The sequence below is a fragment of the Trachypithecus francoisi genome, unplaced genomic scaffold (assembly GCF_009764315.1).
Source record: "Trachypithecus francoisi isolate TF-2019V2 unplaced genomic scaffold, Tfra_2.0 Lachesis_group20, whole genome shotgun sequence".
Lineage (NCBI taxonomy): Eukaryota > Metazoa > Chordata > Mammalia > Primates > Cercopithecidae > Trachypithecus > Trachypithecus francoisi.
In genome coordinates this window covers 39,889,550-39,916,446 of record NW_022681466.1, presented here as the reverse complement: position 1 = coordinate 39,916,446, position 26,897 = coordinate 39,889,550, and the positions used below count along the sequence as shown (strand labels likewise).

Sequence of the window (26,897 nt, the reverse complement as noted above, 5' to 3'; positions counted from 1 at the left end):
ATGATATAACTTTAAAGATTTAAGAAAACAGAAAGCTCAGAAGCTCCTATAAAAACATTCTACACTATCTTACCACTGCCCTACCGCAATCTCTTCTTTTCACACCTAAGGGCTTTTTACACCATGAGCAGCAAGTGTTGCCACTAATGATGTACCAGTTTCCATTTCTTTGTTCACATTTTTTTAATTATAAGAGCAATATATGGTCATTACAGAACATTTCAAAAGTAGAGAAAACTATTACAACATAAAAATCACCTGTTAGTCCACCAATCAGAACATTTTGCTTCCTTTCCAACATTTTTATACACAAATACATACATGTATGTGTATAGGCATCCATATAAAATTAGAATGGCAATAAGGTGTTATAACTAGCATATTTTCTTCCCTAATACTATATCATGAGCATCATCACTGTATTAAAAATTCTTCAAGAACATAATTTCAAGTTATATAAATTCAATCATATAGCTATATCATAATTAACTTATTCTTCACTACTCTTTGAAAGACATGTGTCCAGAGATCTTTGACTCTGATTATTGCTTCATTATGATTCCCCATAAGTAGAATTGCCACAACAAAAGATTCAAACTTAAGGTCCTTGATACAAACCGCCAAACAGCTCTCCAGATAGATCACACAAACTGGGCTAGGGCAGTGGCTCATGCCTGTAATCCCACCGCCTTGGGAGGCCAGGGTGGGTGGATCACTTGAGCCCAGGAGTTCCAGATCTTCCCTGGGCAATATGGCAAAACCACATCTCTACGAAAAATACAAAATGAAGCCAGTGTGGCGATGCACACCTGCAGTCTCAGTCACTCAGACTCTCTAGTTAGGCTCCAGTTAGGCCTCAGCCCAGAAGGTTGATGCTGCAGTAAACTAAAATCATGTCACTGCATTCCAGCCTCGGTGACAGAGTGAGACCCTGTCTCAAAATAGTAACAATATTTTTTAAAAGATCACACCAACTTAGTTTGCCATCAGTGCTAATATTTTTAAGGCCCTCTCATACTGGCTTTGAAAGCCTTTCAAGGTACTCGAACAGTGCACTTTCAACTATCCAGTTTCTTTTTTTTTTGAAACAGGGTCTCTCTCTCACCCAGGCAGTGATGTAATCACAGCTCACTGAAGCCTAGACCTCCTGGGCTCAAGCGATTCTCCCAGCTCAGCCCTCAAGCTGACACACGTCATGCCTGATTATTTAACTTTTTGTAGAGATGAGGTCTCACTACGTTGCCCAGACTGGTCTCAAACTCTTGAGCACAAGCAATCCACCCACCTCAGCCTCCCAAAGTGCTACAATTACAGGTGTGAGCCACCACGCCCAGCCTTAGATACTCGATCAGTATTTAACCTCTATAATTTTGTAGGGTTTCTCCTTTTATCCATTCTGACAAGTTTCCACTTTTAAAAGATTATTCTGAATATAATAATGCTAAGCTTTTTGGGCTTTACATGCACATTCTAAAGTAATGGAATGATTTATAAACCTTAATAAAATATTAAACAAATAAAAGTTAATATATAATTTTTTCTGAATTCCTACTATGATACTCCAAAATAGTCTCCAGGATTCTGGTAAGCTTTTAAATTCTATTTAATCCCAATATTTATGATTTATCATGGTGTTCTTTCCTAAGGAAAAGGAATCCATGACAATATAAATAATACAGATGATACAAGTCACTGTCCTTCTTATTTAACAAACTAACAGCCTACAGACACAAGTGATAAAAGCCTTTTAAGAGACCATCAATGGGCCAGGATTTAGTCTTAGAGTAATGAAAACTATACTCTGACTTTGTAAATTTTACATGTATTTAATTTGAAATTAGGTATTTTCAAAAGTTAAATCATAACTAATCTATAAATAGGGTAACCAAAGTATCTGTAAGTTTTCACTTTCTTTTCCTTTTCTGAATATACTCTTAATGAGTGTTCAGTATTTATTAATAATACTAATGATAAGGAACCATAAGGCATCCTGGAGAAGAAAAATATGCTGGTTCAGCTGTATTTAAAAGTAAAACTACTTATAAAAATGAATTCAGGTCTCATAATTATGGTTTAGTTTTTAAGGCTTGTCTCCAGTTTATCCAAAATATATTAATAGACAGCTACTACCAAATACAACTATTTCACTAACATCTTCCCTCACCCTAACTTTCTTTTCTGAGATTATTTTTCCTAAAATAATTCAAATAAGCTTTTGATTTAAGTATTTGGTCTTAATCAAGTGGCATATGGATAAAATGTAAAATATATTAAGGTATTTATAAGCTGCTATAAAGCTATTTTATTATCAACTCGTTTTCCTGAAAATCTAAATAATTTCATTCTTAAAACAACTTTTCAAAATATGTGGTCTCTTTCAGTTGTTGTGTATCTGTCCAACAAATATTCATTCAGTGCTTGCTACAACTACCATTAACTGAAAGCTCCTTAAGAGCAGGAACCACAGATTTATACTCCCAGCATGTGGCAAAGAGCTTGTCCCCTAATAGATGTTTAGTAAGGTCTTATAGAAATGAACTATGTGCTTAAAAAAAAGGGATACCATGGTGAGCATGATACAGTTCTTGCCTTAAGAAGCTCATATTTCATTTAAAGATAGAATACAGTTATTGAATAACAACCATTTACTACCTGTCTTCACTTAGGCACACTTCCATTTTAAAGATTAAAAATACCATCCAAAGGGGAGAGTTTTTGTTTTAAAGTGTTTCTAAAGTAACTTACTTGCTGATTTCTTTATACTGGGCTATCTCCTCAATATAAAGAAGGTCATGTAACCGTGACTGATAGTTGCTCTTGGTCAATGATTTGTCTAAAACAGACTGGGTAAATAGCTGGTCAGCAGAGAGGGGAATTTGGTATCTGATAAGAAGGCTCTTCTCCAAATCAGTAGTTTCATTAGGTTCAAAATCTATAATAGTCTTAGAGGAAGAATCCCAACGTTTAGCTGTGGTTACTAGCTGCTGTTTTGCATGCATCAGGTATTCGAGATCTAAATGGAAACAAAAAACACATTTATAAAGAAACAGAACATTAAAATTTTTAAATAACATTAAAATTCTTAAATACATTACATATTCTTGTATGAGAATTGTATATGGTAGAGCTGAAATTCTTAAAAACGAAACAACACAAATACCCATTGACTATTTTCCCCATATCAAAAAGCAAAACAAAACAAAGTAACATTAGTATAAATCCATGTTTCAAAAAAACTTTTTACAGAAATTAACACTTTTAATATTAGAAATATTAGACTATATAATTTCTAGAATAATTTCTAGAAATACTAGAAATTATTAACATTTTTAAAATACAGATTAACATTTAGAACTTAACTCTTCAGTCAAGAGAAATCTGATCTGCATGAAAAAGATACGATAAATTCTTCATAGGTTTTATCAGATGATAATCACCTTCTCTTCCTACTACCAATACCCATCCCATTATAGAAAGAGAAGATCAGGCTGGGCGCGGTGGCTCAAGCCTGTAATCCCAGCACTTTGGGAGTCCGAGACGGGCGGATCACGAGGTCAGGAGATCGAGACCATCCTGGCTAATACGGTGAAACCCTGTCTCTACTTAAAAATACAAAAAACTAGCCGGGCGACGAGGCAGGCGCCTGTAGTCCCAGCTACTCGGGAGGCTGAGGCAGGAGAATGGCGTAAACCCGGGAGGCGGAGCTTGCAGTGAGCTGAGATCCGGCCACTGCACTCCAGCCTGGGTGGCAGAGCAAGACTCCGTCTCAAAAAAAAAAAAAAAAGAAAGAGAAGATCAAAAACTGTAAAAGGTTAAATCTTTTCTTGTGTGATAAAGCACAATGAAACTACAGTATCTTAAAGTCAACTTACTACAAACAAAAATCTTTTAGAAAGCATTAATGTAAAACACTGCTAAGTCCTTATGAAAATGCAGTACAATGCCATTCAAATGTCATTTCCAAAAAGTCCAGGTTAGCCTCCATTAAATCATACTGTAAGTAGGGCACAATGTCAAAAGAAATGACTGTTCAAGTTCTGACATATCAGGGAAAAACAAGTAGCACAATACCAGCACAAGATGAAACCCATAGTAACATCAACTCTAAGCACTGGGTTGGCTCACTCTATATGTACAGCATATTACTTTTCTATTGAGTGAAACATACATATACCTATAAAAAGAAAACTTAACCAAAAGAAAAAAAATGTAATCTTACTGACATATTACACCAAGATTTTGACATAACATGATTGGAAAGACGGTTTCACAACTCAGATTAAAATTTTAGGAAGAAATAATTAAAAGTTAGACAAAGATCAGTCTCCAAAGTACAAATTGTCCTAAACTCTCTTTGAAATGACAACATAATGCATAATTGACATGTCTTTTTTAGTGAGAGATTTGGCAACATTTAAATGTTACGTATATATTATAAACATGAGCCTAGTCATGCACCAAGATTAGTGTCTTAATAGTGGCAAATAGCTTATGCTAATAATCTTAATAATTTCTAACCTTTGCTCCTTGAAAAGGCATTTTTACATGCCAGTTTTATTTCTCAAATGGCAACACAAATACCATTATAACGATCAAATGTAAAGATGGTTTCCTTATTAAAAACTTGCACTTTAAAAATACTCTGGATTGGGGCTGCGCACAGTAGCTCCTGCCTGTAACCCCAGCATTTTGGGAGGCCGAGGCAGGAGGATCACTTGAGGTCAGGAGTTCAAGACTAGACTGAACAATATAGCAAGACCCTATCTCTAAAAAAAACAAAAAAAATTAAAATATATGATAAAATTAGCTATCATTAAAAAAAATACTCTGGATTGATGGTCTGTTTTTGCAATAGCCTCAAAAGCAGAAGTTTCCTAATGTACACTAACCACATTTTCTTCCTAAATCACTTTGACAGCCAGGTACAGTGGCTCACACCTATAATCCTGGTACTTTAGGAAGCTGAGGTGGGAGGATTACATGAGGTCAGGAGTTCCAAAACAGCATAGCCAACATGGAGAAATCTGGTCTCTATTGAAAATACAAAAGCTGCCGGGCACGGTGGCTCAAGCAAGCCTATAATTCAGCAGTTTGGGAGGGTGAGGCGGGTGGATTGTCGGAGCTCAGGAGTTCAAGACCAGCCTGAGCAACACAGTGAAACCCAGTCTCCACTAAAATATAAAAAATTAGCCAGGAATGGTGGTGTGCACCTGTAATCCCAGCTACTCAGGAGGCTGAGACAGGAGAATCAGTTGAACCTGGGAGGCCGAGGTTGCAGTGAGCCGAGATCGTGCCACTACACTCCAGCCTGGGTGATAGAGTGAGACTCCATTTCAAAAAAAAAGGAAAGAAAGGGAGAGACGGAAGGAGGGAGGGAGGAAGGAAGGAAGGAAGGAAGGAAATACAAAAATTAGCCAGGCATGGTAGCAGGCGCCTGTAATCCCAGCTACTTGGGAGGCTGAGGCAGGAGAACTGCTTGAGCCCAGGATGTAAAGGCTGCAATGAGCCGAAACTGCACCATTGCATTCCAGCCTGAGTGACAGAGTAAGACTCTGTCTCAAAAGAAAAGGAAAAAAAAAAAAAAAAAAAAGACTTTGAAATTGAAAACTGCCATAATTATCATTCATTAGATCATAGCTGCAAAAAGTATTGAAATTTTATAAATACCAATACCCCTAACATAGATTATACCATCACTAAAGAGGCTAATTATTATCAAAATAACAAGGAGGTATATAATTTTTGTCCTTAATTCAAAAGCCAAAAAGAAAAATAGCGTATTACAGTGACATATCAAATAACCAACTCTTTAAAAATAAATAAAAACTGCCGAGCGCAGTGGCTCACGCCTGTAATCCCAGCACTTTGGGAGGCCGAGGCAGGCGGATTACGAAGTCAGGAGATCGACATCATCCTGGCTAACACGGTGAAACGCCATCTCTACCAAAAAAAAAATACAAAATATTAGCCGGGCGTGGTGGCGGACGTCTGTAGTCCCAGCTACTCAGGAGACTGAGGCAGGAGAATGGCGTGAACCCGGGAGGCGGAGCTTGCAGTGAGCCGAGGTCGCGCCACTGCACTCCAGCCTGGGCTACAGAGCAAGACTCCGTCTCAAAATAAAAACAAAAACAAAACTTAGCCGGGCGTGGTGGCGTGCGTGTGTAATCCCAGCTACTTAAGCAGGAGAATCACTTGAACCCAGGAGGCAGAGGTTGCAGTGAGCCGAGATCACCCTGCGGCACTCCAGCCTAGAGACAGAGCCAGACTCCATCTCAAAAAATAAAATAATAAAAAAATAAATACTAAACCCTACATAATAGTAAGGAATCTATTTAGTATGTAGTTTTTAAAGGAGATCTAACTACTCTTTGCTGGTGGGGAGATTATATTTCATAATTTTATTTTACATTTCACTTTAATAAAATTAATTCAGACTATGCCTAGATTACTATTATGTTCATATACTTTTAAAACTCACTAGTTACTCCTAACCGATGCTTAAGTAGCCGAGACAAGAACAAATCTAAAATGACAGAGCTTTCCCTTGAAAATGCTTTTTGAATCACCTACCTAATATACAAACAAAATGCAGAAAGCTTTTCTACTCTGGGTTAACAGTATTTAGGCTTTTGGGGAAAAGTGGCATGAGCAATAGCAGTGTTTGTTTTTCTCATTTTATCTATATAGTACTGATTCCCACCTTGATTTTATGAAACTCTTAAATGCTTGTATCAAAATATCACACATACTTCATAAATGTATACAACTATTATGTATCCATAAAAATTAAATGTTAAGCGTCTTTAGCAGGTAGCACAGGAATTTCAAAACAATTCTCAAACAACGCTAAACTTTATTCCATTTACTTCTTTTAATGACTTTAAACACAGTGCAGGGGAAAGGAAAAGTAGAGGAGCAAAACGAATCTTGAAAAAAAATCCACACATGCCAGCAACAAAAAACCTACAAACTACTGATCTGTCTTCAACTTGGATGTCAAAAATGAACTGTGGCCAGTGACTACTACTAAGGATACGGTATGCAAAACCCATTTCTCTTTCCCTACTTCATCTGAATTTGAGTCAAACTTCCAGCTCCATTCCTCTCACTTGTACAAAGAAACTTACCAAATTGATTTAATGACCCACCTAACCTACAGTGCTTAAAGGTCACCTAGTAAATAGAGAAAGGACATGGGTCCCTTATGGGGACACTGGGCATGACTTCTATTGGGGCTCTTTGTCATCTCCACCAACAGCACATGCGTACCTGCTAACACCTCAGCACTCAGGGCAGCCTGAGACAGTGCATACTTGGCATGCATTTTCTTCAGCCTAGATTAGGCTAAAGTGAAAAACACTGGAAAGTTGAGAAATGGCCAGGTATGGTGGCTCATGCCTATAATCCCAGCACTTTGGGAAGCCGAGGAAGGCAGGTCACCTGAGGTCAGGAGTTCAAGACCAGCCTGGTCAACATGACGAAACCCCATCTCGATTAAAAATACAAAAAAAATTAGCCAGGCGTGATGGTTCGTGCCTGTAGTCCCAGCTACTCGGGAGGCTGAGGCAGGAGAATCACTTGAACCCAGGAGGCAGAGGTTGCAGTGAGTCAACATTGCGCCACTGCACTCCAGCCTGAGTGACAGAGCAAGACTCGGTATCAAAAAAAAAACAAAAAGATGAGAAGTAAGCAGGTTAGGATCAATTTCATAAAATCATTTAGGAATTTAACTTTTACACTGACTTATTAACCAATTCCTATAATAATAAATCTCAAAGCAAACTCTACAGAAATTACAGACCTATGGAATGTGTCACCCTGAGATGGGCTAGACAAAAACTATAAACAGATTTTAATGGAAATCTGTAAGAAAAAGTTAAAGATAACTAGAATATACCTAATTTTTTGAAGATAACATAGTCTTTTGAAGGGGTTCCGCTATCAAAAATAGAATTCAAGGTTGAAATAACTAGTCTGACACAAGATACATTTCCCAACTTCCCTTGGCCTTCTGACCCTGAGAATAGCAGAGCCTGCATTTCAACCACATCTTTACTATTCTAATAAAGCATCCAAAGGGTGGGTTTGTTTCGTCTTGAAGTATATAGTATAGCAGACTTGAAAAATACCTTTAACAGGACCTGGAGGGTAGATAAGAAGAAAATAAGGGCTGGGGAAATCGAGTGTTCTAAGTACCCAGCACAAGGGCTGACATGTAACAGGCAGGCAATAAATGGGTGTTAAATATGGAATTTATTACAACCTGCTATATTTATCTAGGAGTTAGACAATGAGATGAAATGCTTCCTAATTCCAAAATCAGATACCACACTCTTCCTTAGAAAATATTTTGGTATGTGGCTTTACAAATCTTGACTGCCCAAATTACCAATAAAATAAAATCCCACAGTAATCCCAAACGACCGCTTCAGTGACCCATTTCTATACCCTTTCTTTCACCCAAACTGCCACATGGAAGCAAGGTGAGTATCTCTCAGCTTGTCCATGTTAACTGTCCCTATTTCTCTCTCTGAAAGAAGCTAACAAAAAGTTAAAACAGGCCGGGCGCGGTGGCTCAAGCCTGTAATCCCAGCACTTTGGGAGGCCGAGACGGGCGGATCACGAGATCAGGAGATCGAGACCATCCTGATGAACATGGTAAAACCTCGTCTCTACTAAAAAATACAAAAAACTAGCCGGGCGAGGTGGCGGGCGCCTGTAGTCCCAGCTACTCGGGAGGCTGAGGTGGGAGAATGGCGTAAACCCGGGAGGCAGAGCTTGCAGTGAGCTGAGATCCGGCCACTGCACTCCAGCCTGGGCGACAGAGCGAGACTCCGTCTCAAAAAAAAAAAAAAAAAAAAAAAAAGTTAAAACAGCAGAGTAAGAGCATTAAGAAATACCTCATGCTTTTTACATGCTTCTATTCAGTTTTATTTCTTTATTGACAAACTAAGTCTATTTTTCTTTTTCTTTTTCTTTTTTTTTTTTGAGACGGAGTCTTGCTCTGTTGCCCGGGCTGGAGTGCAGTGGCCTGATCTCAGCTCACTGCAAGCTCCGCCTCCCGGGTTTACGCCATTCTCCTGCCTCAGCCTCCGGAGTAGCTGGGACTACAGGCGCCCGCCACCTCACCCGGCTAGTTTTTTGTATTTTTAGTAGAGACGGGGTTTCACCATGTTAGCCAGGATGGTCTCGATCTCCTGACCTCGTGATCCGCCCGTCTCAGCCTCCCAAAATGCTGGGATTACAGGCTTGAGCCACCGCGCCCGGCTCTAAGTCTATTTTTCTATTACTTTTCTGATTACACAATATTATGTAGATATATAATATGCTCTTCACTTACCAACAACTTTGGTAGTTGGGAATACTTTCTAAGATAGACTAAACTTTAATGTTAATGTTAACATAGACAGCTAGACTCAAACTAGAGATATATATGATATCAAGTGTCTATATTTAACCACAAGAGTTCATTTTCAACATGTTGCTTCCAGATATTCAAAACAGAATTCCAAATCAATTTTGCCAAACAAAAATTTTCCATTAATCAAGTTGTGGTATAAACCATAAGAATGCAATCTGTTTTCTAAACAGGTTCCTTCCTTTGCAGATGCCTTTTGCCACGTATTTTTGAAAAGCATATCCTTCGTCCAAAAACTTTTTTAGTATATAGTGTCTTCTAATGAACCTGAATCTCCCCAACAAGGGAAAAAAAAAACTAGAAAAAGCAAAGCTAAAGTCACTCATATTTCCTAAAGAGTTTCCAGGATTGCCAAAATGACTAGAGAAAAAAAAATGTTTGTTCATGGCCTACAAACAGAAAAGGTCTGGATGCTTGAGGTATAGTGACAGTAATAGTAAAAAAAAAGAAAGAAAAAGAAAGAAAGAAAGAAACCCAAAACCTATGTTTATCTTCCTCCAATTCAAATTTGAATTAACTAAAGTAAGTAGGATTTTTAGTTCAATATTGAACAATGAACTAAAGAAATATAAACATTTGCTATATAACTTGATTTTAAGTTTCAATGAGTAATACTAATATAACTAAGTTACATGAATATATCACTTTGACAGACATTGAGAGCCAATGATTGAGCTACACTGTGATTCTCTAAGAGAGAAATAATGCATGCTGCATTTCTACACTTATTTGTACAAGGAATTCTACACCTTAGGTGTTACTATTAATTTTAGTGGAACACAATTTAGAAAATGTTAAGCTAACAGACAGCCTAGCATGGTCCAAATTTATAACTTTATGCAAGAGAAATATGTTTCCAGCATTCATTTAAGGACAAAAACTTGCTTAAAAACAATGAACAGCCAATCAAGTGGAGGAGGCAATAAATATTTCCCACTGAGAAGGAGAAATCTCTAAAAAAAAGAAACATAGGCCGGGCGCGGTGGCTCACGCCTGTAATCCCAGCACTTTAGGAGGCCGAGGCGGGTGGATCATGAGGTCAGGAGATCAAGACCATCCTAGTTAACACGGTGAAACCCTGTCTGTACTAAAAATACAAAAAATTAGCCAGCGTGGTGGCAGGCGCCTGTAGTTCCAGCTACCTGGGAGGCTGAGGCAGGAGAATGGTGTGAACCCGGGAGGCAGAACTTGCAGTGAGCCGAGATTGCGCCACTGCACTCCAGCCGGGGCAACAGAGTGAGACTCTGTCTCAAAAAAAAAAAAAAAAAAAAAAGGAAACATACTGGCCGGGCATGGTGGCTCATGCCTATCATCTCAGCACTCTGGGAGGCTGAGGTAGAAGGATCACTTGAGCCCAGGACTTCAAGACCAGCCTGAGCAACACAGCAAGAACCTGTCTCTACAAAAAAAAAATTTTTTTAATTAGCCAGGCATGATAGTGTGCACCCATAGTCTCAACTACTTAGGAGGCTGAGGTGGGAAGATCACTCAAGCCTAGGAGTTTAAGGCTGCAGTGAGCTATAATCGCACCACTGCACTCCAGCCTGGGCAACAGAGCAAGACTCTGTCTCTAAATAAATAAATAAATAAATAAATAGAGCTATTTCCCAATCCAATTCCAGTTTCACGGAATCACTAAGTTTTCTTGTGTGTGGAAAAACCAAATTATAATTTATAATATTTTCAAAACTGTTTGGAAATATGACAGATCCCAGACCTAATTCAATTCCCAATTGCATTTGGCCAACTTATACCTGGAATGACACTTTTCTCATAATTTCAGGCCAAGGAAGATCCATTGATGAACTGGCTGAGGCTGAAGATCAAATTAGCCAGGCTGTCAGATTGTCACCAATTTAACAAAGTAGTTATCTTGCTCTCAATGTCTCTGAATGTTGTCCACACAAGTATTCCAGGAAAAGATACAAAATAGGACACTGCCATTTTACATTAATTGTAATTTCACATAAACAAATTGTTTGCCCATAAACATATTTTCTGCTGACAAAGACTCTCCCGTGCTAATCAAAACACTAACTGTAATAGTACTAACATAAAAGCAAGAAATAAATATTACACTACTTATATTCTGCTTTCACTTCTTCACAATTCTGTTAGGACTCTCCACATAATCACATTGAAACAAATGTAGTCACGTAATAAAAATTTTAAGAATTAACAAAATGGTAAGATATTCAATGACATCAATTTTAAGGGTAAAATTGCATAAGTCATTATGCTGATGACTAAAAAAAGTTAGCCCAATGTCATCTAGCTTGACTAAAACCTAGATCTAAGTTTTCCTTTCCCCAACTTTCAAAATCTTACATAAGAAAATGCATTTTGTAGATTTCATATTGCTCGTTATTTTTCCTTTGTCTTTAAACAAATTTCACTATGTGAAATCATGTTAATGTTTCCAAATTAGTTCAAGAAAATGCTTAAGTTTTTTCAATTATTTTCTATCACAAGATTTAAAAGTAAAATCTTACTTAAAGGAAAAAAGGTAAACTACAAAGAAGTCACTAAAAAAAGGATATGGTATTATTAAAAAAAGAGGAGGATATCCTCGTCTGTATAAACCCCTCTACCAAATCTGAATGAAATGTAAAATTTAAAACATTTTCAAACTGATACATGAGAAACATCAGAAAGGAGACTCTTTGTTTCTTCCTGCTACCAGGCTCAAAACATCAGTCATCTTGGAAAACTACGCTTTCAATTCCTACATTGTGTTCTGTTGCCAAGATCTGCAGGCACTGTGGCCTCAAGGACTCAGGTCTTCATCTCTGCTCTTTAAGTCCTCTACTTGAACCCTAGTCCGAGTCCTCATTTTAAAAAACAAAAACAAAATAAAGAAACAAAAAAAACCCAACTCTTCTCTTTTCCTACTTTCTTCCTTTCATGTATAAGCCAGAAATTATCCTAATCAAGGCTAATTATAAACATAATAGCTACTATTAACTAAATGTCTATTATGAGCCAGATGTTGTACGAGGCTTCGGGTTCTCACAATAATCTATGACAGATATTACTAGCCCCATTTTAGAGATGTTTCCCCATGAAGCCCAGAAAAGCTGAGTACTCTGCCTAGGCTCACATACATAATAAGCTGAAAATCAGGATTCAAATCCTGTTCTATTTGACTCTGAATTTTGTCCACTGTTCTTCTCCAACTAGAAAAGTAACACATATCTGAGGCAGAAGTAGTCAAAGTACTTTTACTCTTCCCAAGCCTATGAAAGTACCCCGAGTTCTTCTTCATCACCACCTTCTCTAATTATCATCTGTTTTAATAGTATCGTTCTTTCACATTTTACTGCAGACATTTAACATTTTACATTATTAATTAAATATTTTATTAACTAATAAGAATTCTTGACAACACTTATAAACATTTCTATGGGTAAAGGAGTCTGAGCTATAAGCCACTAATCTACAAGCAAACTTCTAAAATACAACCCACATGTAAGCCAAGAACATCCTTTACAGTTATATTTGAGAGTAGGAAATGTATGTTGGTCTCTCTTTATGACTTAAATCTCTTTATGATTTAAAAAGGATGCTGCCTAGTGGTTCTCAAGGTCTGGTCTCTAAAAGCAACTTACTAGTATGGGGTAGGCAAACTACAACACGAAAGTCAAATGCAGCCATTGTTTTTGAAAATAAAGTTTTATTGGAACACAGTCACTCACACCCATTTGCTTATGCATTGTCTATGGCTGCTTTCTCATTACAACGCAGAGCTCAGTAGTTGCAACAGAGATCACCTGCCCTGCAACACCTACAATATTAACTGTCTGGCCCTCTGCAGAAAGAATTTGCCAAATACTATGCTAATATATATAAGCCAAATACTTTTTTTTATTTTATCAACTACCATATCTATTTAGCTATGGAAATTTATTCTGATTCCAAAGAGTACTGAAAAGATGACAAAAATACACACTACAGAATAAAAACAAGTAAAAGGGATCCAAGTCAGTGGGAAATAAGGGTAAAGTGAAGTCTGGATAGTATCAGCACACACAGAAGAAGATGTCACCGAACAATTGTTAAATTTGGGCACCATCATTGTTTCAACCTTACTAGCAACTAAAGTAAAGAGGAAGACAGACCAATTTCACCTTTTCACTATTTGCAAAAAAATAAAAGTCTAGCATTTGCTCATAAGAAAAACAACTTCTTCTAGGGTCTCATGAATGGGACATTATGGTACATAGCAAAAAACGTTCTCCATAATATGGTTAGTTATAGTCAATACAAAGACAAGTTTCATACAGTTCTGCTTTTTGAAGTGTTTGTTAAATAAATATTTCGTTTTTGTTAAACAGAATAGAACACCTATAAATCCAACTCAGAGCAAAGGAAATGTGGGCTGACATGTCCTTTCTTTGTCCTGTTGGATCTTGGCATAAAATTTAGGTATAGGCAATAAACTGACAATGTACAAAGTAATTCCTTATGTCACACTTGCATGTTGAAACCAGGGACCTCTTTCCAAAACCAAAGAGCAGATTTAATTAAAGGCACCTTGGCCTCCTTAACACTAGTGGATGCACAAAATGATTTATGAAGGCTTATTATATTCAAGACTTTTCATTCAGAAATAATGTACTAACATCAGCAAAGTTAACTAGTCAATAGGACATGAAAATAAACATTGTAGGTATATACACAATTACCATTAAAATGATATTCTGCCCAAACTAATATTGAAAGATATTACTGTGCTAAAACCATCCTACTGTGAAATGAAATTGGTAGACCAAAACAGGCCTGATCATCTACTCAAACAAGGTGGGGGAACCCCAAAGCCCAAGCTTTGCCTGGTGGCTCTATGAAGAAATCAGGGCACAGTGTGAACCATTATAAGCCCATTACACAGTAAATGAGTCAATTAATCTGTGATTTTTTTTTCATTATTATTATTCTCTTCCTATCCATGGAATATATTCAGGGGCCAACACATATCTTTAAATGTTGCTTTTTAATACATTGTATCAGGGAAAAAAAAGTCTAAATATTACCTTCTGTAGAAGCTGCATCAATCATTACTCTTTGCATGAGTACTGGTTCCAATCCAAAGTCGAAAACTATGGTTTGGCGAAAAGTTCCAAATATTTCTGTGTTAAATGCTATCCCGACTTTATACACGTAATGATCTAATCCATTTTGGGCCATCTTTCCTCCTATCCATTCTTGACAGTTTTCTGGGACTTCTTGTGATACCTGGGTAGTACTATCTCCGGCAGATATTGCAATGATACTAAAATGAGGACGATGAGCATCATAAAGCAATGCTACACGATACAGCATTCTTGCAGGCTACAAGGAAGTTAAAATAATTCATTGAGTACAAGGGGGTGAAAAATCCAATTGTAATTGGGCTCTTCAATGAAAATATCTCCATAAGGGACTTTAACTTCCCCAAGCTTCTAAGATACTATGTTAAAACACAAATTGTGCTTATAAGCCATTTAAGATAAAAACCAGAAGGGTTTTTAAAAAATCAGTTGTTAAAATTATATATTTATGCTATATCGTTAGCCTCCCTTCTCTTCCTATGACATGTTCATTTTTCATTGTGGCAAAAGCTATCACCCTATATAACCATCAATCTTCAACTTTCCATACTCTTCACCTACAAAAGTTTCATGTAGCCTCAAGTAGGAAGCCTTCATAAGAGGGCAGTTACCTCTGAAAGCACTGGATTGGGTTAAAGGCTGAAGCTAACTGTTCTTAGATTTTTCATCTCTAGATACAGAAAGTACAGCGGAAGAAATGCTACGAAAAAGACAAAAACTTTTCCATTGAGCATACTCATAGAAACTGTTTATTTTGCTTCAGTCTTAAACTTTGACTACTATAATTTAAGATGTGAAGCACTGCAGAAAATGCCCCATATTAAAAACCCATTATCACAGAATTTGTGACTTCATCATACCAAATATAAAAACAAGTTGTTATGGTTTAAAAATCTTAGAACTGCTATATTAAACAATTTTTAAGTAGTTATTTATAAGCCATGAACCCCATCCTATGTCCCAAGTTTAGAAGACAATATGTCAAAGATCTCTTTACCAAATAAATAAATATGAAAGCACCCTAAATATCTACAAAGATTTCATCTAAAAGTATTTTTAAAACTGTACTTTTCATAATCAAAATGCAGAAATACACTTTAGAACCTATATATAATATGCTTAGATTAAAATATTTTCAATATTGTTTTAACACAGAGATTCAAAGGTCACAAAAGAGTTGAGAAAATTAAACACAACTTATATGCTTTAGCACAAAATTCATACCTTACAGGTGAGAGCAAAGGTCCATGTCTGGTGGGATTTTTTAGTGCTGACAGTAACTGACAGGTTAGGATTGTGCTCTACCTTTACTCCTTCTATACATTCACTCAGCTGAAAACAGACAGCAATTTACGTTATGTTTTTATTGCTAAGGGCACAAACAAAATCTTTTGCATGGAAAATAAATGTTAACAGTTACGATGATGATGGAACTGTTTACAGAGCAAAGTATTTTATACCTTCATTTTCAGTAATTTTGATAAGAACAAAATATAGTAAAGCTAAAATAAGAGAGGGAAGAAAATTAATCACCACCACAAAATGGCACTCCAAAACTGCCTGAATGAAGGTAATTAATACGGTACAGGCAAATCTTCAAACAAACGGCTTAGTTCTGCTCTTCATTTTAACAAATGGGTCTACTACAGCTACTAAAAACATCATTCTATCAGAATCAAGTTCTTTGCAAAGAAGATAAGGAAATAAACCAAAATAGAGCACATAATACAGTCAAGACTCAAGTTCATTGTTTAAGACAAACAAAAAATAATGTAGCTTATTTTCCTCACCACTTTCTCAGGAGACAATGAATTCATCCACTTTTCTATCAAGGTTTCCATGTAACTGTCTGAGAGCTGTTTATTCTCATTTTGCTGTTTCAATTTTATCAGCCGTGAAGCATATCTTTTCTGCCATTCTGCTAGTTCTTCCTGGGAATGTGCTGAAGTACACTGGGCACCATACCTACAGATTCCTTGCTCTAAAAATCTAAGTAGAATAGGAAAGACTGTTTTATCATATACTTTGTTGAACCATTTAAAAATAAACTCCCAGCATTTGCCCTCTGATTCTTCAATAAGAAAAACAAAACTTCATGTGCTGAAAGGCCATATTTATCGTACTGTCTTATATAAAGGAGGGAGAAGAGGTTTAGAGAACATTTACAACAGTTTATCAAAACATCGACTCCCCATATTATTCACTGACTTTCTCTAGAATTAGGGGATCCTAAGGCATAGGTATTCACGTCGACCCTCCAAAAGAGGCACTAAAAAGTAGCTTCTTTGGTCATATAAGGACTCTATTATACAATTCCTCTTAGAATAACTGGGTTTTGTTTTTGTTTTCATTTTGTTTTTTTGGTTTTTTTTGAGACAGAGTCTCACTCTGTCACCCAGGCTGGAGTGCAATGGTGTGATCTCGACTCACTGCAACCTCTGCCTCCCAGGTTCAAGCAATTCTCTGCCCCAGCCTCCCAAGGAGCTGGGATTACAGGCGACTGCCACCACGCCTGGCTAGTTTTTGTATTTTTAGTAGAGATGGGGTTTCATCATCTTGGCCAGGCTGGTCTTGAACTCCTGATTTCTTGATCCACCCACCTCAGCCTCCCAAAGGGCTGGGATAATAGGTGTGAGCCACCATGCCCAGCCAGAGTACGATTTTTTTAAAGCAACACTGACATCAAGTGGATTTGCTGCTCACACACAGGTATGCCCTACTTCCCAAAATGATAAGGACCTTAAAAAATTTTTCTACATATGGGAAATTCATTCTGAAAAAAGTTAACATATGATTAATTACCATTTTAAGGCTTTTACTTTTCACCTTTAAACATAGTGATTTTACTCTTTTCTACATTACTATTACCTATATTTCACTGAAAATATATTAACTTGCTTGAAGTTTTAAATAAATTTAGAATAAAAGTTTTATATTACAGAGTCACAAATTTATTCAACAGTCATGTTAAATTCAAGGGAATAAATTATAAATGTTCATTTTAAAGGAAACAGAGTCAATGATTTCTCAACATTTACAACTCAGAAAATTCAACTGACAATTCAGTGATCAAAAACAGATAAAAATAAAATACCTTGATAATTTTTTTTTTTTTTTGAGACAGAGCCTTGCTCTGTTGCCCAGGCTGGAGTGCAGTGACACAATCTCGGCTCACTGCAACCTCTGCCTCCTGGGTTCAAGGGATGCTCCCGCCTCAGTCTTCAGAGTAGCTGGGATTACAGGTGCCCGTCAACACAATGCCTGGCTAGTTTTTGTATTTTTAGTAGAGATGGGGTTGCACCATGTTGGCCAGGCTGGTCTCGAACTCCTGACCTCTCAAGTGATGCACCCGCCTTGGCCTCCCAAAGTGCTGGGATTACAGGCATGAGTCACCATGCCCAGCCCTGATCACTAACTTTTTAAAAAAGTTTTAAATACCCTGCAAAATTATAGGCAAAGCCAGGTTTTAAAATAATAAAAACACTGATAAAAGATCTGAGAAAAAATGAAAATTAAACTAGTAATATAATTAAATGGTCAGGCGCAGTGGCTCATGCCTGTAATCCCAGCACTTTGGGAGGCCGAGGCGGGCAGATCACCTGAGGTCGGGAGTTCAAGACCAGCCTGACCAACATGGAGAAACCGCATCTCTACTACAAAAGCTGGGGTGGTGGCACATGCCTGTAATCCCAGCTACTTGGGAGGCTGAGGCAGGAGAATCGCTTGAACCCGGGAAGCAGAGGTTGCAGTGAGCCGAGATCATGCCATTCCATTCCAGCCTGGGTAACAAGAGCAAAACTCCATCTCAAAAATAAATAAATAAATAAAAATAAATGTAATTAAATGTAAATATAAAACTATAAATAGCAAAAGATAGATGTTATATTACAGACCATTTTTCAATTGGAAAAAATATGGATAGTAAGAAATAAAAAAATGAACCATAGCACAATATAAATTTTCAAATGGTTCACCGTTATTTGAAAAAATGAATATATTTAAAACTTTTCCTGATGGTACAACAAAGTACTTGAACTTAAAATTATACTATTTATTAAATTCTGTTACACTTCTGAAGACACATTTAAAATCATTTTATGTTTCTTTTCAGTATGTCTTAATGGACCAAATCTTTGTCTTTCTATTGCTTGGCTTTAAATTATTTCTCTAAAAAGTGTCTGTACTTCATCTGTACTTCAAATCTTCTCATATTTCCTCTTCATAGGACTGCGTTCTATCTCTTCTACAACATAACACCACTAGGATTTTCAATACTTACCCATTAGTTTCCTGACTTTCAATAATCAAAACCGTGTAGCAAATTTCCTTCACTACCAAAAGCGATCTAAAGAGGTACTGAGAATTTATATCTAAAATTCCCACTAGTTACAAGTTTTTACAAAAAGAACCGAAGAGTTTATCATTTTAAATGTAACTTTAATCATTCCTTCCACATTAATAAATAATTATTAAATTTTGAAAGGTTAGCCCTTCAATATGAATTATTCATAAATTCTACATAAGAATTACACAAAGTTAATATTTTTCAGAAAGGTTAAAACAATTTAACATTTCTTTATTTTACTTTTTACATAAAGTATTGTCAACTTTGATCACTACAACCTAAGTAAATTTCACATTAACAAATGGCCATGGTCAGGTGTGGTGGCTCACATCTGTAATTCCAGCATTTTGGGAGGCCAAGGCAGGAGAATCGCTTGAGCTCAGGAGTTCAAAACCAGTCTGAGCAACATGGTGAAACCCCGTCTCTACAAAAACATACAAAAATCAGCCAGGCTTAGTGGTACACGCGGGTAGTCCCAGCTACTTGGGAGGCTGAGGTGAAAGGATCACTTGAGCCTGGGAGGCAGAGATGGCAGTGAGCTGTGATTGAGCCACTGCATTCCCATCTGAGCAACAGAGTGAGACTCTGTCTCAAAAAAAAAAGAAAGAAAGAGAAGAAAAACAAAAGGACAGAAATTAAGTTCAGCCATAATAATACAACTGGTATATAAAAGACTACTAAGGCCGGGCACAGTGGCTCATGCCTGTAATCCCAGCACTTTGGGAGGCCAAAGTGGGCAGATCACGAGATCAGGAGTTCAAGACCAGCCTGGCCAACACAGTGAAACCCCGTCTCTACTAAACATACAAAAAAATTAGCCAGGTATGGTGGCACGCGCCTGTAATTCCAGCTACTCAGGAGGCTGAGGAAGGAGAATCGCTTAAACCCGGGAGGCAGAGGTTGCAGTGGGCCGAGATCGTGCCACTGCATTCCAGCCTGGGCGACAGGGAGAGACTCCATCTCAAAAAAAATAAATAGATAAAAATAAAAGACTACTGAACAGTCTTAACAACCTGCACTTAGATCACTGTTTTTTTAGAATTAAAGGAAGACGACTCATCAATATGCTTTTGACTTTTATTATTTAATGATAATGACCTTTATGGCTTCTGTTTCAAATTGAAAATAAACCACTTTACTCCATTAGATAAGGAAAATTATCTGTTCTTTCAACAAAACATGTCATTGTTTAAAAAAAAAATTCACATTACCTTTTACACAAAGTATATTCCTCGCTGCTTGTGATTCCCCTAGGTGGTGGGCAGAAATGCCAACCATTACAAGACCCTAGGGAGTAATTAGGATATAGTCTTATCATTTGAGGCTAGCCAGTCATTCTGATATTTTAATGTATAAGAAATACTACAATCCCTCCACATACATCATCCCATATGATGTAAAAAAGAACATGACATACTTGCCTCTACCAAAAAAGTAATCTACCAATCAGCTACATAAAACGTAGGAATCACTGAAGAGGCAGTTTCCCAGCAGTTAGTTAAATCAAGCTGGTGACTCTGACTCTGTCCTAGCAACTGGTGGACAGGTTTCCATACAATCTCTTCCCTAACAGCACAAGGCGGGTGGCTGGTATATTTGTCATTTCTTAGGCATGGGATGTTTGTCTATCAGGAATTCCTTCAGGAATGAAAAAAATCATTGTATCCTGGAAGGAAAGCTTACATAACAAATTCCACTACTGCATAGTGAGAAGAAGTTCCACGTTATCACATTATCATCCATGTTCCTTAGGATTTGTCTGTCACATGTCACTGTAGAATATAATCCTTTTTTATAATTGAAATAAAGTTCAAAAAGTTGAATTCTGAGACAGGAGCTAGAAACGCAATTATTTATTTACTTGTGAATACAATGAGCTTTGATTTGTTTGGATGAGAGTTTCTAAATAAGCCAGGGAAAATAAGGATTATGAGGGAAAACAGACTAGAGCTTTATAGAGGTTGAGTAGCAACAAGTTTCAAGGAACTTACAGTCATTTTCTACTCCCTCACAAGTCATTATGCACCCCCAGAAAAGGAAAAGAAAGATATTCAGCCAGGTTGAGTTTAAAGCTGTGCTTCATCTCTTACTAGCTGTGTGACTTTGGGGCAACTCATAAACCTTAATGTCAGTTTCATCACCTGTCAAAAAGATGAAGAAGGACTCTAAGAAGTCAGTACATGTTTTGTGAAAGACACTGCCCGTAGTACATAGCATTCAGCAGGCACTCAATGAATGTTCATCTTTTCCCTTTCCGCTGGTGAGAGGAGAGGAGATCACAGAGTTTCATTAGGGCAGGAACAACTCAGCTTACAGATCAAAACTTCCAAAAAGTGGTAACTGTACTAGCATAGGACAGAGAGAGAAGAAAAATCTTCCCTCTACAGATTGTTAAGAATGATGTTTAAATTTAGTCCTACATGGAGGCAAGGAAATAAACAAGATGACCTCTGAAGTTACCTCCTACCTCCATTACTCCATTATTCTATGAAAAGGTACCAGGGAGAAAATTGCTTTCATCTACACCTACTTCTTAAAATTAAAATCTTATATTCTCTCCTACATCTCCATTTATATGTACTGCAACTCAGTAAATTTTCTCCCAATAATTAATAAAAAAAGCAAAGCCCATATTCACAGCTACCAGAAATTACACAGCGTTTGGCACTTACCCTCATCTAAGTCTTCCACGTGATATCCAGAGAGGGCGTTACTAGTTGCTGTCTGCAATTTTCCAAATGAAAGACATTTTTTAAGGAAGAAATAATCAGTTGATGCTGAACTAAATTTGAACATTTTCAACATTAAAACAAAGGTGAAGTTGGAATACTCAGAAATTTTTAATATCATTAATATGTTGCCAACGATTTTTGTCTTTTTCTATGTTAAACTACAATTAAATATGGAAAACATGTATTTGTGAGGCTCTCATTAAGGAAACTGATAGAGACCTCCTACACAGCAATTAACTGGCAGAAGAAGAGAAGTCCAAGTCCCCGGTCCTGAACCTCACGGGGTAGCATCTTCCATCCATTTATTCACTTTACTCTCCTCTTCATAACACCTAGAAAATGTCTGATTACAGAGGTCCTTTTCCATTTTTTTCTTTTTTTTGAGACCAAGTCTTGCTCTTTCACCCAGGCTGGAGTGAAGTGGCGCAATCTCAGCTCACTGCAACCTCCACCCCCTGGGTTCAAGTGATTCTCCTGCTTTAACCTCCTGAGTAGGTGGGATTACAGATCCCCATCACCATGCCTGACTAATTTTTGTATTTTTAATAGAGACGGGGTTTTGCCATGTCGGCCAGGCTGGTCTCCAACTCCTGACCTCAGGTGATCCACCCACCTCGGCCTCCCAAAGTGCTAGAATTACAGGCATGAGCCACCGCGCCCCACTAGAGGTTCCTTTCTCTTGCAGCTAATGGCATGCTACCACTTTGGAGCCTGGGAGCACTTCCTGCCAGGTCCCCCACTCACTCTGAGATGAGCCCTTCTCCCATAGAGAAGTCCAAGGCTAGGGATCCATTCGCTCTAACATCCTCTGATAAGTCACCAATCTGCATATTTGGTTCTAACTTTACCCTAAGCTCTACACCTCCAATTTCAACAAAGTGCCAACCATAGTACTTTTTCTGAACTATTCTGTAGTATTTTACATGCTGGATCGTTATCAGCTATATACAGATCTGCTGTCAGCAGTCTGTAACTGCCTTTCTATATTCTTGTACCTCTCAAAGTATCTGGCACATAATAATGGGTGCTCAGTAAATGTTGGATGAGTGGGTGGGTGGATAGACAGATGGTTGATGAGATGGAGGGAGGGATGGGTGGGTGGGTGGGTGGGTGGATGGAGGGATGGGTGCATGGATAAATGGATGATTTACCTAAGCCCTTTAAATGTAATAGGTCCAAAGCAAAATTCATCAACTTTATCCCAAAGTTGATCCTTCTTCAGCGTCCTTTATCACAAGTTAATGGATTCTTCGTACCCAAAGAGAGCCAAGCTGAAATTTTTTTTTTTTTTTTTTTTTTTTTTTTGAGACGGAGTCTTGCTCTGCCGCCCAGGCTGGAGTGCAGTGGCCGGCTCTCAGCTCACTGCAAGCTCCGCCTCCCGGGTTCACGCCATTCTCCTGTCTCAGCCTCCGGAGTAGCTGGGACTACAGGCGCCCGCCTCGTCGCCTGGCTAGTTTTTTGTATTTTTTAGTAGAGACGGGGTTTCACCGTGTTAGCCAGGATGGTCTCGATCTCCTGACCTCATGATCCGCCCGTCTCGGCCTCCCAAAGTGCTGGGATTACAGGCTTGAGCCACCGCGCCCGGCCAAGCTGAAATTTTTAAAGCCATCTTGAACTCCTCCCTCTTCTATCCTGCCCTGAATATTCTCCAAATCTTGTCCAAATAGGTCTAGAATGTCTTTCATCTCTCTTACATTCTCTCCTCCCACTTCCAGTGTCCTAGGTAAAGCCCTAAGTACCACTTGCCTCATTTATCCCTGAACCAACTGACAGCTTGCCAATCTTGCCCTGTATCAAGTCACCTGTGGGTCTTTACTAAGTGATATGGTTTGGCTGTGTCCCCACCCAAATCTCATCTTGAATTGTAGCTCCCATAATTCCCTCACGTTGTGGGAGGGACCCAGTGGGAGATAACTGAATCATGGGGGCAATTTCCCCCGTATCATTCTTGTGGTAGTGAATAAGTCTGATAACATCTAATGGTTTTATAAGGGGAAACCCCTTTCACTTGGCTCTCATTCTTGTCTGCCGCCATGTGGATGTGCCTTTCACCTTCCGCTATGATTGTGAGCCCTCCCCAGCCACATGGAACCGTGAGTCCATTAAACCTTTCTACTGTAAACTGCCCAGTCTCAAGTATGTCTTTATTAGCAGTGTGAAAACAGACTAATGCAGACTAATATACTTAGCTATCCCTATCCTTTAAACTCAGTTCTCACACTTTTGCCTCCCTGATTTCCCTGCAGAGTTTTCCCCTTTCCCTGCCTGTATTTTGTGATAGCACTTACTGACCACAGGCTGCCCTGTGTGCACATTAGCTATGTGCATCTCTGACCTGACAGATTGCTTTTCATGGACATCTCAGCTTTCCAGAGTCTTGAACAGCACAGGTGTTCAGTAAATGTTAAACTGAATCAGGAGGAGTAAACAGTATCCCAAGATGAAATCTGGAATATCTTGTACCATAGAAAGAATGTCATGAATGCTAACTGGTCATAGCTGAAACAATACTATCACTATAATTTATATGTGGTTGATTAAATTGTACTTTTTAGGTTGGGCTTGAACTAAACTCTGTAATACTGTTTCTACAGGAAAATGCCTTCTGATTATCAGTAAAGCACTAACTAAGGAGTTTTTAAAAGGCAACCTATTCTTTTTGTAAAATGAAGGACTGAATATAAGAATACACAGATTAACAAATCAGGAGTAACTACTCATATTATAAGCATTCTATGCTGCAAAAAAAAAAGCCACTAAAAGATCTCTTTAAATTCTCCAAGCAAGGTCTATGTGCCACTGTCACAAACTAGCCCTTCAAATGATTCTGTTTACATAACATATATAAATAGATAAGCTAAAAATTCACTGCAAGCAGGAAAATTTTAAAGTATCCCTTGTTAAAATCTATCAAAATAAATTTATCAAATGTACAAGAAAAGTAACAGGAATAAAAATGTTTAATAAACATTATTAAAATGTTTTGGTCATAAAATAAAGCCTAAAACACTTATAAATGTTGGAGAGAACACCACACAGTGCATTTCAGCAGGCAGCGCCTGCAAGGATCAGTGATGACCCACGCGGGCATGTGCTGACACTGAGCTCTAGGTCTCATGGGGATCTGGGGAGCAGCACATGCTCAGCAGAGAACTGGTAAAGTAAGGCACTCAGCCCGGCTAAGTATTTAGCAGTACTGGCTTTTAGGTTCCAAAATGTTGTGATTGTTTTCTTAAACACTCTATTTATGCGCTCATACGCCAAAACAAAAAGACAACACTTTATCATCATTAGTCTTTACTGACACCTTCAGGAAAAACGGCCAAAGATTACACAGCTAGAACTATAAATTCAGAATTAAATCTATTAATCAGATATTTTAAATGTTACTAAAGAATATTTACTAAACAATACTTGTTTTTGTTTTTATAAATCAGCCTTGAGTTCCAGGTCTTTAGTCTCACCCACTAGCATTTCCAAGTTAAATGCCAACTTAGCCCAATCTTTAAATAACAAATTGTTGCTATTTTTAATGTGTCATGTGCAACAATCAATAAGGGTAGCATTGTTTGTTAGCTTTTCCTAAACGGTTATCTTTTAATAACATCAATTCACTAACCAAAAAGACTACTACTCTAGTCAGACAGAAAAAAAATTACAAAAACTTAAGTCACTTCTTCCAAAAGTATAGTCACAAAATAAAAGTCAAGTGATATTTGTGGCCTTACATGCAACAGGATTATAAACATTAAAAATAAAATAAATTGCATGTGTTTATCAGATGTAAAGCTGGTAATTCAATTAAGGCAATAAAAGATGAACAAAGCCAAAAATCTTAATGAAATGAAAGGTCGTTTTATGCTCTCATTTTAAAAGTCTACAACATTTACAACTGCCTTCTGTTACTTCTTAGAAATTAAAATGGCTACATATACACTATTAGGTTGGTGCAAAAGTAATTGTGGTTTTGCCATTACTTTATTTATTTATTTATTTATTTATTTTTATTTATTTTTTTTGAGACACAGTCTTACACTGTCACCCAGGCTGGAGTACAATGGTGCAATCTCGGCTCACTGCAACCTCCGCCTCCTGGGTTCAAGCCATTCTCCTGCCTCAGCCTCCCAAGTAGATGGGATTACAGGAGCCTGCCACCATGCCTGGCTAATTTTTGTATTTTTAGTAGAGACAGGGTTTCAACATGTTGGTCAAGCTGGTCTCAAACTCCCGACCTCAGGTGATCCGCCCACCTCGGTCTCCCAAAGTGCTGGAATTCTAGGCGTGAGCCACCGCACCGGGCCTGTTTTGCCATGTCTTTCAAAGGCAAAAACTGCAATTACTTTGCACCAACCTAATACCTATACATACATATGGCTTTGAAGTTAGTGAGTGCTTACTGATTCTTGGTTAATTCACAATCAGGCAACATAAGACAAAGAAAATGAAATTTAGAAGAAAAAGCCTAATAGTAGCAAAACAGTTATTTTTTCCAGCTTGTATAATCCATGGTAAACATCTTCTTTGCTGTTTTTTGGTATGAACTGGGATACATTACTATATTTGGAATCGAAAGGAACCTACAGGAGGTCAAAGTTGACACCAGGGTCTCTGCACATCCCCTCTGGCTGTCTGAAGTGCCCTCCATTTCACTCTCCGTGAGATAAGCACCTTCTCGACTCTCAGCTCTTGGTTTAACTGTCTCAGTCCCTGGCCACCAAATCCAGTGATTTTTCCAGCAGAAGAGTTCATTCTTTTCCCTCATACCACCTACCTCTCTGTGAATTACACCTATGGTTGTTTAATTCATTTATTTGTCTATCTCCTTCCTAAACTTTAACCTCCAAGAGGACAAGAACCATGTTCAGTGCTGTATCCCCAGCAACAAGCACCGTACCTAGCACACAGGAAGTGCTCGATTCTTGAATAAATAAGCCAAGTAATCACTGTACGTGGGCTTTTATTTATGACCAAAGCTGACAAAATGGCTATTTTTTAAATAGGACATCTAAAAATAAAAATATTTTTATATGCCTATATGAAGAAGAGAAATTTGAGACTTACAAAGCTCAGGGCCTTTTTTTTTTTTTTTGAGATGGAGTCTCGCTGTGTCGCCCAGGCTGGAGTGCAGTGGCCGGATCCCAGCTCACTGCAAGCTCCGCCTCCCAGTTTCACGCCATTCTCCTGGCTCAGCCTCCTGAGTAGCTGGGACTACAGGGGCCCACCACCTCGCCCGGCTAGTTTTTTGTATTTTTTTTAGTAGAGACGGGGTTTCACCGTGTTCACCAGGATGGTCTCGATCTCCTGACCTCGTGATC

General features: G+C 37.9%; 1 protein-coding gene across 6 annotated transcripts in view; it reads right to left on the bottom strand.

Moving 5' to 3' along the window:
- Positions 1-26,897, bottom strand: part of HELZ (helicase with zinc finger) — a 194,101-nt gene that overhangs the window by 106,640 nt on the left and 60,564 nt on the right. For all 6 annotated transcript variants that reach the window (XM_033183899.1, XM_033183898.1, XM_033183902.1 and 3 more), the window contains 6 exons: positions 21,523-21,574; positions 20,062-20,137; positions 16,296-16,494; positions 15,730-15,837; positions 14,449-14,746; positions 2,746-3,013 (listed from right to left, as the gene is read on the bottom strand). In XM_033183899.1, coding sequence (XP_033039790.1) covers positions 2,746-3,013; positions 14,449-14,746; positions 15,730-15,837; positions 16,296-16,494; positions 20,062-20,137; positions 21,523-21,574 — 1,001 coding nt within the window. The remainder of the gene's footprint in view (positions 1-2,745; positions 3,014-14,448; positions 14,747-15,729; positions 15,838-16,295; positions 16,495-20,061; positions 20,138-21,522; positions 21,575-26,897) is intronic.